Raw genomic sequence first — 21320 nt, forward strand, 5'->3', positions numbered from 1 at the left:
ATGTCACCCCAATACTGTCAATGTATCTGCTGCATATACTGGACAGGTAAAGTATGACTACCAAGCTGGAGGAATCAAGACTGTTTTCCATCTCTGTCAGATGAAACTAGAGCTCGCACCCGGAGGCAACGACAGGCTGCTCTGTCTACACTGCTTATCCAAACTAAAGCCTATTTCTGGATCAAACTGTGATATTTACACAGCTATGCAAAATTAACAGCACAGTAAACATTTAAAATAACTAGTCAATTCTGCCTAGGCAAACTTTAAATGCTGGCATGACAAAGCCAAACTTAAAGTTTAAACGTAAAGTTTGAAACCCTTGAAGATTGATGGTTATACATGGTTAAATAGTTTTGCTGGTGAGCAACATGGCTGGTCCAGCAGCTGAACCAAAACCAAACCAGCATAGACCAGCTTGGATCAGCATGGAAATATATGCTGGTCTAAGCTGGTCTTTACAGCTGGGATATTACATGAAGTGTTGCCTCTCTTTACATTGCAAGTTCAAACATGATGGATGACTGAAAATTAAAACTGCACAATAGCTTTATCCAAAATAATTACAGTAAATCAGTAGCTGAGAGTATTAAAGTTTTTTAGTGAAGACAAAAGTTGGAACCTTCAGCACTGATTGAAACAAACAAAGAAGAAAATAACAGAACAGGATGTTTTGTGTTCATTGTCCTGTGTAAGCATTGGGATAATTTATGTTTGAGGGTGTACATGTGAGAGCACCACTTGTGAATCTTGAAAATGTGTTGCACGTGTGTTGCTGTATCCCAAATTATGCTTGTGTCTTGGCACAGCAAAAGATCAGTTTAAAGGCATGCTTGTAGTCCGTGTTTGAGTGTTCATATATATGTGTTTCGGCTCTCTTAGCAAATACACTAGTACACAACGAGTAGCGTCAAGCTCGACATGACCTAATTCACTTTAAATCAGAGATTACCCCACTCAAGTCTACATAACCCTTCAAACACACTCACACATATGTACACAAACACATGCACAGAGCCAGACCATGCGCCAATACGTCCTCTGGGTGAACTACAAGTGTGGCAACAGAAAACAACTGAACAAATGTAGTGATTGGAAGCCTTACCACACTGCATGAAGAATAATTAGAAGAGGGGATGACGAAAGAAAAAAACAAACAAATAGAGAGTCAGAATCACTTGAAAAGTCTCAATCATCTTATGGCTGGGTATCACCCAGGGGCATAGCTAGAAGAAGGGCAGGGCGGGCAGCTGCCCTAATGCCCAGGGTGAGAGGGGGCCCGCAATGGTCAACCAAAAGAAACCATAAAAATTACAGCTGGCATGAGGGGTGATGAAAAATGACCAAGGCCCCCCAAAGAAGGGGGTCCGACAGTTTCTTTGCACTGGGGCCCGCAAGATCCATGTTTCGCCACTGGTATCACAGATACTGACCATATAAGGGTGACTGTCACAAAAAAATGCATTTGAGCATGGAGCTACTTTCTTATGCCACAGATCAGGATCTTCCATTGCTAGATCAAAAGATGCACACAAGCCTCTGGTTCTAATTAAAAAATGTCACTTCATAACTAATAATGACGGCTTGGGCTGTGTCTTACAAGTCATAGGAGAAACAAGAATGTGTGTGTTTGAGAGAGAGAGAGAGAGAGAGAGAGAGAGAGAGAGAGAGAGAGAGAGAGAGAGAGCGAGAGCGTGATTACCTGCGTCTGTCACAACTCTCAGGCAGTAGAGCTAGTCAGCTTGCTAAATATAATAGAATTCTGGTCAAATACATCCAATTTTCTCTGTGTAAAATAAGCCGTCGGGATTCTCTCTTAGTATTTAGCTGTAGAAACCGTTCTCTCCTCCGCAATGTTGATTCCAAAGTGGAAACTCAGGTAAAAGTTAAGCACCATGTTTTTGATAAATCCATCTGTTATGTTTCTCAGCTGTGATAAGTCTAAATGCTGAAGCTGTTAGTTTAACTGTATTTCCCAGCTGTAGTAGTGTAGTAGTAGTCCGATCGATCATGGAGTTAAAGACAATGCTGATGATTTCAAAGAAACCACTCACTGAACTTAACTGGTTCATAACTGTTCTTTTGTCTCCACCAGCTGGCTAAAATATTTAATGTCACAGGGAAAAATTAAAAGACACACATATCTCTTTTACACATCTGTGCTGCTCTTCAAATTTAGTTTAGAATGCCACAAACACAAGTGGAGTGAAACAAACAGACAAGCGTCTGAGTGCTGATGGTGTGAGACATCAGTACTCATGGAATGTCTCTCGTCCAATCAGATTGGAGGACTGGAACTAACTGTTGTATAAACATATACATAAGTCACTGTCAATACATTGCAATATTATAAGTGACTCATACTTGAAACTAAGAGAGACCCTTCGCTTTACTTTGTAAAATATAACGTCCACTCTAAGAAATGCCGGATTCAGAGTTTACACTTATTTAGATGACCTGCTTCTTTGTTTTTTTAACTGCAGGATATTCTAAGAATGCACACATAAAAACAAATTAAAAAGAAATGATGATACATGGATCTAAAGTATTAATACATTATTGTGAGCAAAAGATTAATATTCTTATATGATAGCATCGGTACAGCCCTAGTGCATCCACAGTAGTTTCATAGACTAATAATTCCATCATAAAAAAAATAGCAGAACTTCATCTACTTAACAAAGCTTATGATTTTGATGGAGGTTAATCCAAATCTGTGTCTTATCTCTGCATGAGGATTAAAATGGCAAAGAAATTAAACAAAATATAATTAGGGCTTTAAAACTCAGGATAAAAGCAGCAGAAAAATGAAGCAACAGGGAGTTGAGAGGAAAAGAGGATGTGAAAGAGAGACGCCTGATAGAAAAGAGCGTGAAAAGCAAAGTGAAAAGCATAGAAGTGTTATGAGGGTTTCTTCCCCAGTTCTTTCAATCTGTCTTGGTGATATTTTCAAAACACCACCACGCTTGAAGGGATAGTTCACCCAAAAATGAAAACTCTTTCATAATTTACTCACCCTCATGCCATTCCAGATGTGTATGACTTTCTTTCATCTGCTGAACACATATGAAGGATTTTAGAAGAATATCTCAGCTCTGTAGGTCCTCATAATGCAAGTGAATGGTGGCTAGAACTTTGAAGGTCCAAAAGGGACATAAAGGCAGCATGAAAGTAATCCATATGACTACAGTGGTTTAATCCATGTCTTCTGAAGTGATATGATAGGTGTGGGTTAAGTCCTCTTTTTACTGTACATCTACACTTTCACTTCCAAATTCAGCCACCTAATGATTGGGGCTTGTCAGAGGTGGAGATTTGCAGTAAAAAAAGGACTTAAATATTGATCTCTATCCCACACACTCTTACCATATCACTTCTGAAGATATGGATTAAACCACTGGAGTCAAATGGATTACTTTTATGCTGTCTTTATGTGCTTTTTGGACCTTCAAAGCTCACCATTATCTTGCATTGTATGGACCTGCTTGGCTGAGATATTCTACTAAAAATGTTTGTTTGTGTTCTGCTTAAAAAGACTGTCATACACATCTGGGAAGGAGTAAATGATGAGAGAATTTTCATTTTTTTGTGTGAACAATACCTTTAATAATAAATATCTTTCAGCTTTCCCCCTTTTTCTGTCTCTCTTTTCTCTTGTATCCTTCCTTTCTTGCCACAGTGAAACCAGTTGAAGCTGGCAACACCTGCTTTCTAATAAATGGATCACACCCCAATTAACACTTCATAACAAAAACAGCAGTACCTTGAGTTTAATCTTCCTATGTGCAAGATGGTAAGTGTCTGTAGACACGAGAGCCGCGAGACTTATCTGTAGGTTTTCGAAATTAAATGTCTGGCGACACTAATGGTGCAAAAATTACACACCTTATCTACTAAGTCTCTTAAACTTTGAAAGAGAAGCTTCTGAGCAATAAAATGTTCCTCTGAGATACTCACAGGGCACAGCTCTCAGGTAGAGGTTTTCTCGTATCACCTGTTGGAGGTGACTGTCCATGGAACCAGGTGTGAAACATTTGCTCATATATAACCGCAGATCCTTGCATAGAGTTGAGCCTGAGAGATTGACAGACAGAGAATTAGAGAGAGACAGACAGACAGACAGAGAAACAAATATAGAAATTCTTAACACATACCATGAGAATATCCCATTAGTTGACATTAACATTCACAAATAGGCATTGTGCTTACCCACCTCAAAATCCGCATTTCAAAAAAGCTGAAGAGTTTGCAAAAATGAACACACACACACACACACACTGAAACATTCTGCTGTGGTCCCTGGAGACAGTATTGATTAACCTTTGGATATCTTTGAGGTGTTTCTAACAAATCAACAGAGGCCAGCGTTGTTCTGCATTCCAGCCAGAACAGCAAACAGAGACAATAACTAGTGAAGACTACAATACATTTTTACATACAGTATAAAGTCATGTAGTAATATGTAGAAACACATGGGCAATTCCATGCAAATGCCGACCATGTGTTCTTAGCAAAGAAACAAAACCCCTTTTAAATAGTTCATTTATGGCTATTTTTCACTATATAAAAATTACATAATGAATGTTATTGGGTAATTTCATTGTTTATGCACCACATATGAAGTGTGAACCTTCAATGGTTAAACAAGATTTTAAAACAGCTATATCTAATCATTTCAAAAGTATTATATTCCCCAATTTATGTCATAAATAAGAATTTTACAGAAAGACAAGAACATATATAAGCTCTCTTTTTCATTATAGTGATTTCTTTATTTACTAGGGACACATACTGTATATGTATGTAGTCACTATGCCATTTCAACAAGGTTTAAGTGGTTGAAGGGATAGTGAGAAAATGAAAATTCTGTCATCATTTATTTATAAATCTGCATAACTTTCTTACTTCCATGGAAAGTCAACATTCACTTTTATTGCATGTAAAAAATGGTGTGTGTGATGAAAGGATGAATCAGTGAGTAAAGGATGAAAGGATTTTGATTTATTATTTATTTGATTTATTTTTTATTTATTTCGGAATGACTATTTGCACCCTGCTGTAAATAGCATCTGCCACACAGGGCACCTATTTGCACCCCAAACGTTTGGTGAAACCACAGAAATATACGACAAACCAGACAATAGATGCCACTCTTTTTCCCATCCGATTTCCTGTTTCGCTCTTAATATTTCCTAAAATAATAAATAAAATGTCAATATAAATGTTGATTTCATCAAAGTGATTTGGTCATGGTGAATGTTGGGGAGTGCAGAGGGGTCTGTCGATCGCGGCTCAGCATCGCTTGTGTGGATATTGCATCACTGTAGTACTATAGTCATTTTGAGGAAACTGTGTTTTTTTGGCAGAAACCATAGTTTTAATGCAATTAACAATGGTGTTACTACAGTAATATGGTGGTAATAAAGTAACCATGGTTCATTTTGTGATTACTGTAAATTTACAGCAAAATACTATGATGAAACCATGGTTACTGTAGTAAAACCAAGTAGTTTCTTTGGCCACAGTTCTGCCATCTGAGACAAATTAAGGGAATCCAAAAGGATTTCCATCATTGTAGGGCAAAATCGTCAATCTTACAACATTCAGTGTGACATGTTCGCCGACAGCCAATTAATAGCCTTTGTGATGATCTTTAGCCTCTGATGAAGTTCTGGCAGTGTCAGAAATTTAGCATTGTAGCCGTATAGTGTGACTGCAGTTACGATGGCCAGATGAGAAAGTCTGCGCCTCTCTTGCACCCCAGTTCACTTGGAAAGAAATCCGCTCCACGTCTGCACCACCATAGCAACATTTGTGCCCGGTTATTACTCTAATCAAGCTCTTTCAATGCTTTTTCTTCTTTTCATTTGATTTTTTTTTTTTTTAAATAAGCATAAAATTCTTGAAGAAAAGTATAAAACTTCAGCAATATGAAAGTATTATTCCCTATATTAAATAAATACAGAGCATACAAAATGAAAATAAATGATGGCATTTTCTTAACAGGGTTTTTTTCTTTACATTTATCATTAATTTTCTTAACAACTTTATATTAATTGCTATTTTATTTTCAATAAATTTGCTTTAAACGTCTGTAAACTTCTTTAGTTAAGATTTACACCTCTCAGTTTGAACAATTTCTAATGGTAAGTATTTATGGGACGTTTTAATCCAATTCAGAAGATACAGTTGGATACAATTATAGAAATCTATGTCTTGTTTGTGCATTATCCATAGAAAATTAGCAAGAGCTAAATATTATCAGCCTATATTAATTTGAGTGGCCAAATTTTCCCTTATGTGAACAGAGAAGTTTGTCATATTTCGGGCCACAAGTCTTTTTATTTCCACAATGAATGATTGCTTGTGGTAGCTCATTATTACTTTAGGCTACCTCCCGCACTCACGTTCATTCTCAACATCAGTCATTTTTTGTATTTGGGATCAGGCTTAACAGTCTACAGTCTTATTATAGGCGTAATTGACAAAATCAGCCTATGCTCGTGATGGAGCGGTATTGGCGCAACGAACATGCTGATGTCCTGACTTTAAGGAAAAAAAATGCTCCTCAGTGGCGGGCAAATCTCACTGTTTCACATCTATTCCACAACGCTCCCGTAACATGAGCCACTTTCACTGATCTGGACGATTGGGCCCATAGTCGGCTACGATGTGTATTGTACAGTCTGACATAATGTCGCACAGTGTGCCATGGCAATATCAATGCATTCATATCGTACAGTCTGACAAGCAACAATCTTAAGGACTGTAAAAATCCCACAGTGTATAGAGGGTTTAAGGTAAGATTAAGGTTAGGTTTAGTGTGTGTGTGTGGGACCCTTAAATAAACAATAAACTCACTGCAGTGATGCCCATATACTATATGTTTGTATTTAAATATGGGTGCAAATAGTATCTGACACTATTTGCACAAGGATTGTGGTGCAAATAATATTTACATTTATGCATTTGGCAAACACTTTTATCCAAAGCGACTTACAGAGCCCTAATTACAGGGACAATCCCCCCGGAGCAACCTGGAGTTAAGTGCCTTGCTCAAGAACACAATGGTGGTGGCTGTGGGGATCGAACCGACAACCTTCTTCTTAACAGTTTAGTGCTTTAGCCCACTACGCCACCACCAAGACCATATCTGCCACTATTTGCAATGGGGTGCAAATAGCATCTGCCTTTATTCTTTTGGTTAATTGTCCCTTTAAGTCTATATCACACAAACATTATTCATATAATAAAGTTGAAACCCTTTGTATGAAAACTAACTTATGTATTCAGGTTACAATGAAAAGTGTGCCACAGGGATACACTCACTCACACACACATAGCCTTGCATTAAAGTGACAAAATGTCAAACGAACACACACACAGTCTTGGCACAAATAGTCAGTGCTCCACTCAACATGGCCGATCTCTTCATTTCATCTGCTGTGGTTTATGGTCAGCCCACTTGGCTGTTGTAGATTAACAGGGTGCATTCGATCCAATCAAAATGACAGAACAACCCCCACTCCACCTCTCATAGCAATAAAACTTAGCTCACAGTTCTCTAAAAGGAACATAAGCCCTGCAACAACACGCACACCCACACAAAGCATCCAGCTATGATATGACCACTGTGATATTATGAGAGGATGTTATTGCTGGTCTGTTGTTCTACTCAAACTATATATAATTAATTACATATACTATTGAACTATTGCTTATAGTCTGTCCATATTTAAACTTTAATGTAAAGTTATGAGGAGCAGGATTTTAGGCTAACAAGAACTCACAGTGGGCGGGACTACCTGGCATGTCCCTGCAGAAATATAAACCAAGTGGACCACAAAAATGTTCTGTCACTCGACATTTGCAGAGGTTGGTTAGGAAACAAACTTTGAATAACGTGGCAGATATACCTTTTATCATGTGTCAGTTTATCGCATTGTACTTAGTTAGGACACGGTGTAAGGGATTTTTTAAAACGTCTAACCCTAAAGCCCAAAGCATTGTTATGTTTTTACGTGTAAGCCACAATATACGTGTCATCAGCAGGTTACCCTGCAGTCAACACTCTATCATACGCATTTGTATGCATCTTCTGTGCATGTGCAAGAGACTGACTGCAGTAACGTGGGTCAACCAGCTGGCAACTTCTAAAGTTGGGCCGTTGCTTTCAAGTAGTCGAAGAGGACAGTAAAGCATTAAAGGGACAGTTCACCCCAAAATTAAAATTATCTCATCATGCCATCCAAGATGTGAATGGCTTTTTTTCTTCTGCAGAACTCAAATGAAGATTTTAAGAAGAATATCTCAGCTCTGTAGGTCCAAACAATGCAAGTGAATGGTGACCAGAATTTTGAATCTTCAAAAATCACATAAAGGTAGAATAAAAGTCATCCATAAGACTCCAGTGGTTAAATCCATATCTTCTAAAGCACTAGGAAAGATGCGGGTGAGAAACAGATCAATATTGAAGTAATTTTTTACAAACTTTTCTTCCCCTTTAAACAGCCCTGACCAGTAGATGGCGATATGCACGAAGAATGTAAAATAATGTGGAAGTGGAGTATTATGGTAAGAAATTACTTAAATATTGATCTTTTTCTCACTCACACCTATTATATCACCTCTGAAGATGCTGACTGTTATTTTTGGACCTTTAAAGTTCTGGCCACCATTCACTTGCATTGTGAGGACCCACAGAGCTGACATAATTTTCAAAAAATCTTTGTTTGTGTTCTGCAGAAGACATCTGGGATTCATGAAGGTGAGTAAACAATGAGAGCATTTTCTTCTTTGGGGGAACTATCCCTTTAAGTATTACAGCTTTTCTCATTTGCTTTGGCTCTATTTTATAATTATTTTTTTCAAAACATTAAGTTCAAATCTCTGAACAATTATTTTCTTGTTCACACCAGATCTTGGGACCAGAATATTGTAGAGACTTGAGGGTGGGCTCTTTTTACTTGGGCTAATAGGTGACCTCCTAGCAGCTACCAAGAATAATAACAACCACCTAGGAATGCTAAAGCAAACACCTAGAACTCATTAGCTACCACATAACAGTGCACAACAATCACTCAAAACACCTTTGCAAGTGCCTTTCTAAAACAAAGCAATTACCCAAAACACCCTTACCACTTAGAAACACCCTAGCCACCACATAGAATATGCTAGCAACCACATAGCACTGCACAAACAACCATTCAGAACACTTTAGCAATTGCCTAACTATGACCTAACAATCACCAAGAACACCCTGAGAATTACCTAGGAACACTCTAGCAACCAAACGAAACAGGCTAGCAACAGAGCACAACAGTGCCCCACCCACTTATTCAGTCGGGGTTCTGGAAGTATTAATCCCATACATTTTTTACAAAGGCTTTTTATAAAATCCTCCATAAAAGTTGTGAGCCATGAACCAAACCAACCAGCTCCGGGGTGAATCACAACTTTACAAATGTTGTTTAGAGGCAATAAAGTATCTGAAAATCTGACAGAAAGACAACGGCACAAGGCTGTGTACTTACCATCTTTCACAAGGGTATCAACTACAATCCCATGAAGCATTGCGAATGATGTAATTGATTAAAAAACTATGGAAATATATCAAACTGTTGATTTAAAGTTGTTGATTATAAGTATGCAAATAATATATTTTATGTTTATTGCAACATATTCTGATATGTACAATTAGATAAGTAGTTTAAGGGTAAAGGGAGACCAAATCGATTTTGTCACTCACTGTGCACCATGGGACTGTGCAGTCGCTCTGAGGCAAATTTTGCAGGCTTTGTTTGCCGCTGTTCTCTGATTGGTGAACCGTTCTCTGCTGTTCTATGGGTAATGTAGTTGTTTACCAGTAATTCCACTATCAAATATGCTATTTTAACAATGAAGTGGAAATAACACAGACGGATGGCTTCAACAGAATCATATACTATAGATGAACAACCTCAGAGCTCAAGTAGATCAGTCAAGTTATCACACAAAAAAAAGTGATTTTTACTTCCGGAACCAGACTGTTGCGCTTTACTATGTCGCAACTTACAAACAACCATTTAGAACACCTTAGAAACTTCATAACAATGACTTGGAAACCACCCAGAACACCCTTGAATCGTGTTGGCAGGTTTAGCAGGGGCAGACACCACTCACTTTTTCTTCAGAATATGTACAAATCTATTTAAATAATGAATTGACAAAATCAACATAAAATATTGCAAATTAAACTTTGTCTAAATGAAGACAATCCTCAAAGGCCTTCACTTTCATCAATCCCATTGTTTGGGAGACAAGACCTGAATTAAAAAGACTTGGATGCTTTCAGCTGGGATAGTACACATTGATCTTCTTCAAAATAGACATGCCAGAATTAGCACAAAGCTTCTCTTTACTGTGGCAATTGTGTTTATATAGGAAACAAGGGCAGATCAGGTTTTAATAATAGAACAGGAGGGTGCATTCCTTGGCTTATTAGAGATTCTCATAAGCTAATACAATGCGCAACATTTTACTGACAAATCTTTTTTTTTTTATCATCTGTCAGGTGAAGTCTTATGGCTGAGAAAAGTAACAGCACATTTATCTTTGACATGACAGGATTTGAGGATTTGAAATCTTAATTTAATTCTCTGCAGCTTGTAGTTGGTTTTACAGATGTGAGAACAGCAGAGAGAGAGAGAGAGAGAGAGAGAACGAGAGAAAAAGGTTGCTCATCAATCTAAGCATAGAGGACAGAGGAAGTCATGGTCAGGTTTGACATATTGGTCCACAAAAAAAAAAAAAATCATCAATCTCATGACACTGTATGATAGATATCAGCGCCCCCTAGGGGTGACATACAACCCATGTGACACAAATAACACCATCTTACAACCAATGACCAAACACACTACATGAAGGGTTGACAGAAAGATGGATTTTGCTTCTTTATTCAATGCTGTCTGGGACTCAGAATATATATATCAATGTTAAATGTCAGCAGGAATAGTTGGCATAGTTTCAAGGGATTTAATAGGACTAAAATTTAACATTTAAACTTCATGGATATTCGTAGATTTAACTTGAAATACATAATTTATTATATAAGAGGCACATTAAAATTCTGTACTGGTTTTGAAAATTGCTGTCAAAAAGTACAATTTTAATTTTCAAGAAAATGTGAGTGGTGCTTGCCAGAGCAAAGGTGTTGCTATGCTGTTGCTAAAGTGTTCTGAGTGGTTGATAGGTTGTTCTGGGTGGTTACAAGATGTTTACTTACTGGCCTAAGACAAAAGAGCCCATCCCAAAGTCTCTATGGCATTCCGTTTTCTAAAAATGGCTTGGGTCCCTCCAGTATAAGAAGGTGATTTTTGGCACATTTTATCATCTGTCAGGTGATGTCTTATGGCTGAGAAAAGTAACAGCACATTTATTCTTTGACATGACAGGATTTGAGGTATCGTTCATGTCCGTATCATAAGTAATGCAGGATGGGTAACATGCCAAAATGTAATATGTAGGCTTAGGGTATCTAAAACCCTCACCCTAAGTATGAGTAATATTATTAGTGATGCTTGCCTTATTAAGCACCACTAACAATAAAAAAGATAAAAAAAGAGAGAATTAGGAAACTAAAGTCCACTTTCAAACCACTCAAGTAATTCTCAGTGATAAATTACCTGGAGACACTGTCTTGATTCGGATTGGATGTGGACAGGAGTTTAAGACCCCGCGCATGTCTCCTAAGGTCAGCCCCAAAACAGGAGTTCCCCCAATTTCTAAGATGATATCACCAACTGTGATCCCTCCCCCTGGTGCAGCGGTGACAAATGGGAACTCTCCATAATCGGCTCCACCCCCGATGAAAATGCCCAGCTCCCCTGAGCTGCCCACCAGGGGTACGATGCTCTCCTGCACTTTGGAGTGCCAGTGCAGTTTCTTCACTGCAGCCTTAGACATTGCAATCGAACTAAGAGAGAGAGGCAGAAAGAAAGAGAGAGAGAGATTAGGAAGGGACAGGAAAATGTAGAGAAATTAAATTTATGTCAGTACTGATAGACACAGAAAATCGAGTTGTCAGAACATTAGAATGCTGGACACAGGAGGAGACCCAATAGATAGTCTATGCTATTCAAAGTCAATAACCTGTATAGCAGAGGTGGGGTAATCGAGTTACATGACTTGACTCGAGTCTGACTCGAATCGCAAATTTAAGGACTTGTGACTTGCTTGACTAAATGAAGAAAATGACTTGACTTTGACTTGAAAACTAGCGACTCGAGACTTGACTTGAACTGCATAACTCAACAATGACTTGAGTGTTTTTTTATTATTATTATTTTCAATAACTTATTAACAATAAATTATAAACAGTAACGAAACGCGTTTAAAAAATATTTCGACATCAATTAATTAATATGCAAAAATGTAAGCCCGCCAGCAGCACTGAATGACAGATCATTGTCCAGTTCCCAAAATAATCTCCTTTGGATATAAAGATTTCGAATTGGACCATGTGAATAAAAAAGATTTGCCAGATGCATAATATTCAACACAAAAATATCCGATACAAACACCACAACCTCGAATTTCATCAGAAATTTCAAAAACCACAAGGAAACGTGTAAGTAATCATTTCATCATCCAGAAAGATTAAAATGATTCAAGATTAATCTCATCTTTTGAAGCGACAAGTTTGAAATTACCCGACAATTACCCTCTAAATGTGTGTGTGGCTTTTCTAAAGCTTCTCAACAGTATAAAAACATAACAGGCAGATGTGCAGTCACAACATTTTATTTAAAACATGACAAGTGGTATCAAATATACAGAATGACTTGTGACAAAATCCAAGCGCTCTCATAGTGATTATGACTTCTGAAGACATTAACTATATAATACCTTTATGACTATTTGATATAAATGTATCTCTGAAGGGAACTGACTGTCTTCAGAAAAGTTTGATGGCATTTTCTCATCATCTTACCTCCGTATAATACCTAATAAAGTATTGTTTATAAGCGCTGGGCTGCTTTGTGTACAGGCATTACCAGGGTAACAGCTATATTTCTGCTGCATAAGCACCACCTAGTGTCAGAGAGCGAATTTCCATTTTCATTCTGCCTGTCTGCCGTTTTTGTTAGATCAATGTAAAAATCTGACCGCATTTTTACACAGCATACATGCAGTATACCAGTACAGGCTAATTCTAAAAACCTAAACAATTTGGAAAATAAGGTATCTAGAAGTATTCACAGTATTTTTAAGTGCCCATGATAAAAATACTGTGCATGTTTGTTAATGCAATTTACTATATATATTTATAGTATAACACATTACTGTTATACAGTTCATATAAACAAAATGTATATGTATATAAGATCATCTTTTCAGAGCAAAAATAAATATTTATTTCAAAAATTAACCTCTTTATTTTAGTACTGTGGCTTGACTCTACTTGACTTGAAACTCATCAGGACTCGACTTGACTTGCTTGATTTGTCTGCACTGCACATGATACTTGACTCGAGACTTGGTAGTTAAGACTTGAGACTTGCTTGTTACTTGAACATGTGTGACGTGCTCCCACCTCTGCTGTATAGATCATTTAGCATTTGCTAACACTTACAGTGATATTATAGTAACAGAACACTATTTTTGGAATATTCAACTGATTAAATCTGTCAATTAAATAAAGCACATGGATCAGGTAGGACAGGAGGTCAATATGTGCCCATAAACCAGTGGTTCGTAACTGGTGTGTCATCACCCAAAAATGTCTCACAGGTCTGTTTTGATAGGTTTGTTGACAGTAGGGGAAAATAATACTAATTATGGCTCATCAAACAAGTAAATAGAAGTGAATAATTTGTGTTGTGAACAAAAATCAGCCAGTTAGTTTGTGCATTTCTTCTTACTCAGCAAAACTATTTCAATAAGAAGCCAAAGCATCAAACACAAATCGCTTTCAGCACTGCTTTCACTCTGGTTTTGAATGAATGTTTCAAGTGAACAAATTGTTCTCATTCACTTCCATTATTTTGGTGGTGAACGACTCAGAATCAGTTGAGTCAATGATTGAAAAAAAAACCCTCTTACGTGTCACCACCTAGGGGTGTAAATATGTAATTACTCAAGAGAAATTGCATCTTAACAAATCAGCACACTAAATCAAAACAATGAATCAACATCCCCACCAAAATATGGAAAGCTGAGAACAAAAACAAGCGGAGTGAAACAAATAGCGAAGTGCCTCAGTGCTGTTGGACTGTATATCAGCACTCTTGGAATGCCACTTGTCTAATATAGTAAATATAGTAAAATATAGGTTTATCAGCTTTTACTGAAATCATCAGATGTAACTTATTCACATCAAAGTTCGTGGGTCTTATCAATCTCTATGATTTTTGGTGCAATTTTGACATTTTGTAATATGGTTAATACTTACTGTATTTGGCCCATTGTTAGTTCCATGTGCTAGGCTGGTAAATTACACTTCTGCTGATGTTTATGTGTTTACAAAATAGCATTTTCCTATACAGCCTATGTCATGTTAATAGTTTTGTATGTTGTTGCCTATGCAGTAAATGGTAATAGTAATATTATTATGTTGGGTTGAAATTTAAGATGTGAAGCAAACCAGGACCACTGCCCTAAACAACACAGAGTATGTTCTTATTTCTAAATGGGCTATAAGCACCCTCCAGACAAAACAACAGATGCCCTCTCTGTGGGAGGCACAATGAACACTACACCAACTTGCTTCATCAAAACAAGTGGAGGAGATCTTGAAGACAAAAAAAATAAATATTTGAAGAAACCACCTTAAGCACTTTGACACATAACCACAGTGAAATATTGCATAAATGACTAAGAAAAGGAAAGTTGTTTTTAGAAATAGTCTAGCGTCATTTGTTTACAGATTCCATTTGGTTTAATATTTAAAAATACAATGAAATATACACATAAAGTGTGACTTAAGTCTCCAATTTTAGAGCCGATCTGTCGTGTATTTTCAATAGAATCCTATAGAACTGTAATACTGGGGCATGTGCTCGGTCATAATATTTACCAGAACATTAGATTACAAAATTACTATTACATAATGTAAACACAAAGCTTATCGAAAAGATTATTCACAGCTGTATTACATATAATAACGCAACTGTGTCTTCTATTCATGTTTATTCTGCATACTGTATATTCAATTTCCTATGGCTTGATTCATTGAAAATGAATTTTAATGTTGAAATATGCATTACTTTTTGCATAATGGAATCATACATTAGAAAAGTCCTCTATATGTTTACAGTATTTCCAATCATCGTGTTGTTCCAGTTAAATGATACTTACATGTAAAGTACCATTTATTTTTGGGCATGCAACATGATAGTACTATGGTAGGCATGAAACCATGTTAATACATGCTTTTTGGACATGCATCATGGTAATACCTCTATGATGTACATTGTACCTTTTAGTATCATGCAAATACCATTGTAACTAAATATGGTAATCATTTAGTACCATGGTATTTATCCAAGAACCATGGTATTACCATCACCATGGACCCTGATAAAGGTTGTTATGAGTCGCATGGACTACTTTTATGACACTTTTGGGTGCTCATTTAAGTTTTAAAGTGATGAACAATTCACTACCAATGTATTCAAAACACAGGCTTTGAAATTCATTAAAAATCTCCCTTTGTGTTCTGAAGAAACTCATTTGGGTTTGGAACGACATGAGGGTGATTAAATAATGACTGTAATTTCATTTTGGGTTGAACTTTTCCTTAAACATTGGTTAAAAAAATTATCTGAATTTACAAGAACATATTCATTACTGGCTACATAATAATTATAGGCCTAAATTACAGAAATAAAAACAAACTTCTCTTTAACAGATGCATTAAAAGTCACACAGGTTGCTGAAATTGCCACCCACTTCTTAGAGTGAAACAAATTCAAGTCACTCAACAACACTTATCAGATTCAAAAGAGTTTCAGCTTTCTTTGGTAAAATTCAAGTGGACAGACCCTCTGATGTGAGCGTGACAGACTACAATTCAAAGAGACATGAATGCTTAAAGCTCAGAGCTTAAACATGCAGAGATGCCCCACTAAGTGACAGTTGGCCCTGCGAGTGCGAGGGGCAGGTGCAGTCTGAGCGAGAGTGCCTTGAGACATGAGAGTATTAGAGCAGAACTTTCTTTCCTTCCTCACCCCATCTAATCTCACACTCCAGAGAGACTTTAAAGTGACAGTGACGTGTAGATGTCCAGCGAGAAAGAGATAGGGGGAAGAGCGAGATAATCAGAGGGGGAGATGAAGACAGGACAGATGGCGAGGGAGCGCAAGGGGCTGAAAGAATTAAGAAATGAACGTGAGAGGGGGCAGGGAGTCAGGTCATGCAGGAAAAGAAAGAAAATGCAGAGTTAGGTTAGTTAGGACTGATGCCAGATAGAGGAAGAGATAACTGAGTAGAAGAGATGATAAAGATGAGATAAGAGGGGTTTGTCGCAGCCAAAGAGGATAAACCAGATCAAGTGGTCAACAAGTAAAAAGAGAAGGAAACTTCTACTGCCTTAAACAAAATTAATAATTGGTTATTGTGTTCAGTGTTTGCAGGGGCTGATTCTTTTAGAATGGCATAGGTTCAGTTTTATTTTAAACATAAAATTCACAAAGCCCTTAAAGAAATAGTTCACCCAAAAATTACAATTCTCTAATTTACTCTCATGCCATCTCAGATGTGTAGCACTTTATTTCATCTGCTGAACACAAACAAAGATTCTTTTAGAAGAATATTTCAGCTATGTAGGTCCATACAATGCAGGTGAATGGTGGACAGAACTTTGAAGCTATAAAAAGCACATAAAGACAGCATAAAAGTAATCCAGTGGTTAAATCCTTGTCTTCTGAAGTGATCTAATCCATTTTTGGTGAGAACAGACCAAAACATAACTCCTTTTTCACTTTAAATCTTGACATCAGCAGTCTCCTTGGCGATTGTGATTTCAAGCTTAATTACACTTCCTAGTGCAATCTAGCGCTCTGTGCATGCTTTAAGAACTAGGAAGTGTAATCAAGCTTGAAATCATGATTATGCCAAGAGACTGCAATGGCAAGATGTACAATGACAGAGGAGTTACATTTTGGTTTGTTCCCACCTAAAACTGATTATATTGCTTCAGAAGACATGGATTAAATCAATGGAGTCGTATGTATTAGTTATATTGTGCCTTGATATGCTTTTTGGGACCACAAGATCTGGCCACCATTCACTTGCATTGTAATATTCTTCTAAAAATCTTCGTTTGTGTTCTGCAGTAGAAAGAAAGTCAAACATATCTAGGATCACATGAGAGTAAATGATGAAAGAATTTTCATTGTTGGGTGAACTATCCCTTTAAAATAGCACATGGTGGATAGAAAAGCTTTTAACTGTTTCTACAACCATAAAACACAAATTTATAGTTTACAGCTAGATTACACATTAGTTCACTTTGGCACATTCAGCACACTCGCCTCTTAATTGACTCTGTAACGTTATCACCATCAGGGGGTCTGAGAAAGATCAATATTTCCTAATTGGTGATCGTTATAATTGTAACCAGGGGTCAGATGGAGGTGCAGTCAATCTTACTGGTGCAATAGTAGCCACGGTTAATGCATCCACGTGCCCCCTCTGGCTGGCCGGCCCACAAGGCTTAATGAGGCTAATTAAACAGCATGAGCAGCATCTGAGGAGACATGACTAATTGTTTCCACTCGAGCGATTGGCCGATTGGTCATTTATCCTGCCCCACCCCCAGAGATCTGGCAGCTGATAGGAGAAGCCTTTTTTTTACAGTCACTACAGAGACAGAGATAGACAGAGCCAGGCTCCACACAGGCTGCCTTTGGCACAGGAAGAGGAGTCCTGGATATGACCTTGAAGCAGGCAAGCTCAGGTGTCCATGTGTTCATGAAAGGCAGGATAACACCAAGTATACAAATACACAAACATACACTCTCTCGCAGTGTTATTCTTTTTCCTTTTCTTTCACATACACACATTAAAGGGATCATTTACTCACTCTCATGTGTTCCAAACCCATATTCCTTTTTTTCCTCCACTGAACACAAAAGGAGATGCAGAATGACAGATACAGACTGACCCTAAACATTTTTAAATTAACTATCCTTTTAAGGTTTTAAGTTCACTGACAGAATGCATTGTTGGTGTTTGGGTTGTTTGTTATTGAAATAACTAACAGTCAGTGGGTAAGGATGAGTCATTTGTTATGTGAGATCAAATGAAAGGCATGCGGGCCATGGCAAATCCATGCATGTATATACATAGACATGCACACACACACACACACACACACACCTATATGTATATGCCTTCTCGACTCCCTTCTCCTCTCTCTCTCAGTCCAGCTGTGAGACCTTCAGTGGGAACAGAAACTCTGCACATGAAAAAAGGATGGGAGGCACTTTCAAATATGTTCTTTTATATTCTTATTAGTGCTGTTGTTAAAATTGTATTTTTAAAGTATATTTATATGTAGTCAAATTGAGAAATTTAATGTAATTTAGCTCATCATAAATTGGACGTGGCCCCTTTAAGAACCGGAGGTTTGCAACACCTATATTCCGGCACATTCTCATGTTGCGCATGTGTGTTGGTTAGAGACGTGAGAACATATGTTGCACAAGAGAGCTCCCAGTTTTGTTCAACAGTTGAGAATTCTTTGGGTAAATATCACATTTTAGACAAAATTGCATTAAGTATGTGTTCAGAAGAGCTGTATATTAAAATGTAGAGTTTGTTGTGGATAATTTTTGAAGGATGCAAATGGATTGCATGTGTTGAGTTTGACCACGTTATACACACATGTGAGGACTGGGTATGTAAATTCTGTATTAATCATACTTCACTTAAATTATTTATAGTGTTTTCCAGTTTAGTAAATAAGTGTAATACATGTTATTTGATAAAATATGAGTGGTATTGTTAAAAGTGTTAGACATGTCCTTAAAGCCTGGTTAAAAATGCATAAATGCTGTGAATGAGATAAGCATGTATTACAGTTTTTCTCAATCGCTTTCACTCAATTCTCAACTGAGAAATATATATTTTTTCAAAACATTAAGTTGTCTGAACAATTAGTTTCTTGTTCACACCAGATTTTAATTTCTTATTAATTTAAGCAAATTGCAAGTATTTTGGCAAATATGTGCAAAAGAGTAAGTACAATTGGCTACAATTTGCACAATAACTAAACGCACACGGCTTGAAGATCAAAACTGACGAGTTGATTCTTAGTGAAATTGTCATATTCTTCACAACTTCAAAATATGTGAGCCATCACATGCAAAATGATCCATTCAATTATCAAAGTCTGTCAGACATACATGTATATTCCATAAATATCTATGACATGGACTGTTTTTTCATTGTTGCAAGTTTTTTCTTATTTTTTTTGCATGGATGTCATTTTGTGGCAATTTTTTGTTCACTATATATGACTTTACATGTAAGAAATGTGTAAAAAAAATATGCATTTTCTCTTTACATGTAACACATTGCAACAAAAATACATTTACTATATATACCGATCAGACACAACATTAAAACCACCTGCCTAATATTGTGTAGCTCCCCCTTGTGCCATTATTCATTATTCTGAGATGATATTCTTCTCAACGCAATTGTACAGAGTGGTTATCTGAGTTACTGCAGACTTTGTCAGTTTGAACCAGTCTGTCCATTCTCTGTTGACCTCTCTCATCAACAAGGCATTTCCATCTGCAGAACTGCCACTCACTGGATGTTTTCTGTTTTTGGCACAATTCGTAGTAAATTCTAAAAACTGTTGTGTGTGAAAATCCCAGGAGATCAGCAGTTACAGAAATGCTCAAACCAGCCCGTCTGGCACCAACAATCATCCATGTGATTATCTAATCAGCCAATCATGTGGCAGCAGTGTAATGTATAAAATCATGCAGATACTGTGCCTCTGACATCACATCCCTTTTGATTTACGGCTATCAAGCTACTACATTTGCAAAGAAATATGTGAATTAACGCAGTTTTGGTGTCAGTAATCTTAGGGTTAGGGTTAGGAGAATATGTAAATACTACTCAAATGTTTCTTTTTGATAACGCTTGCTAATGTCTTGCGCTTATGCAGTGCATCAATATATACTGTGTATATATATATATATATATATATTGCACAATAAGTCTAGTAAATCTAGAACTGTAAAATTTGATCAGACCCACAGCGCTTAATGTTCTGACTTTCAAATATTACAAAAGCCAGTGTTGTCAAGTGTAACTATCAGTACTCTAATGCAATATTAAATATCACATCCCAACCCAGCCCATCTGCTTGTTGTATATACGGCAAGAACAAGCAAATGTATTCCTTGTTACACACTCAGATGTCTAGAGGTGTCTTTGTGTGAGACAAACTGTCAACTTTGGTTGGTTTGAGAGGGTGTGCACTGTCAAGCACACACACAGAGGGGGCTACACATCCTCATGCTCTCTACTCAAGACTGTCTGCCTTGCTCAATGGCATTGGATGCATCTATATTCAAAGGTCGAAACTGTTTTTCTCCAGAGAGATGAAATCCTACCATGTCAATGCTACAACTAAAAAGAGCAAGCGGCACTTTAATCTTACTCTAGGGGTCTAAAATACATGTGATTTGCCTTTTATCCTGACATATTTACATCCACTTTCATTTAATACTGATTATTTTATTACAGATCACTAAATGTCACAAAAAAAAACAACAACACTACAGTAACAAACATCATGATTAATGGAGAGCGGGGCCCACTATTGGGCCATCTTGTCACCAAAGGTCAACGTGTGTTCAATGAGCTGAGTCTTTTGACCTGAGCAATAATAATGGAAATGTTAAAAGCTTTTGCTATGTAGGTAGGACTATGAGCCTATATTGACAATCAAAAATTAACAACTCTGAGAAATATTCACTATATTCAAAAAAAAGTGTGAAAAGCCGTCTTCACTGTTTTTTCTCTTATATTAACATTCCATATTTTCCCAAATTAAGATCCTGTTTCAAATGCCTGGAGTCTTGAACACAGAGTGCTGCAAGCTCTAAAGAGATGCATATATTACATGTAGTGTTGAAAATGCTGACCCTTAAGGTCAGGAAAAAGCTGACCACCCTATATCTGTTTACACATCTACCACTCCGTTCAGTTTGGGTGGCTCACCAGTGAAATTCTATTCAGGCACAGAGCAAAACAATATGACACGTTTATCTATTCTACCGCCATTGTTGTTTTTCTCTTTAAATGTATCT

The 21320-nt window shown here is 37.1% G+C and overlaps 1 protein-coding gene across 1 annotated transcript in view; it reads right to left on the bottom strand.

Moving 5' to 3' along the window:
• LOC127631120 (membrane-associated guanylate kinase, WW and PDZ domain-containing protein 1-like) overlaps positions 1 to 21320 on the bottom strand; it is a 97473-nt gene that overhangs the window by 58014 nt on the left and 18139 nt on the right. Inside the window, 2 exon segments of the mRNA XM_052109112.1 lie at positions 3958 to 4074; positions 11667 to 11956. Of these exon segments, the coding sequence (XP_051965072.1) occupies positions 3958 to 4074; positions 11667 to 11946 (397 nt within the window). The 5' untranslated portion in view covers positions 11947 to 11956.

The sequence above is a fragment of the Xyrauchen texanus genome, chromosome 37, assembly GCF_025860055.1.
Source record: "Xyrauchen texanus isolate HMW12.3.18 chromosome 37, RBS_HiC_50CHRs, whole genome shotgun sequence".
NCBI classification, from domain to species: Eukaryota; Metazoa; Chordata; class Actinopteri; order Cypriniformes; family Catostomidae; genus Xyrauchen; species Xyrauchen texanus.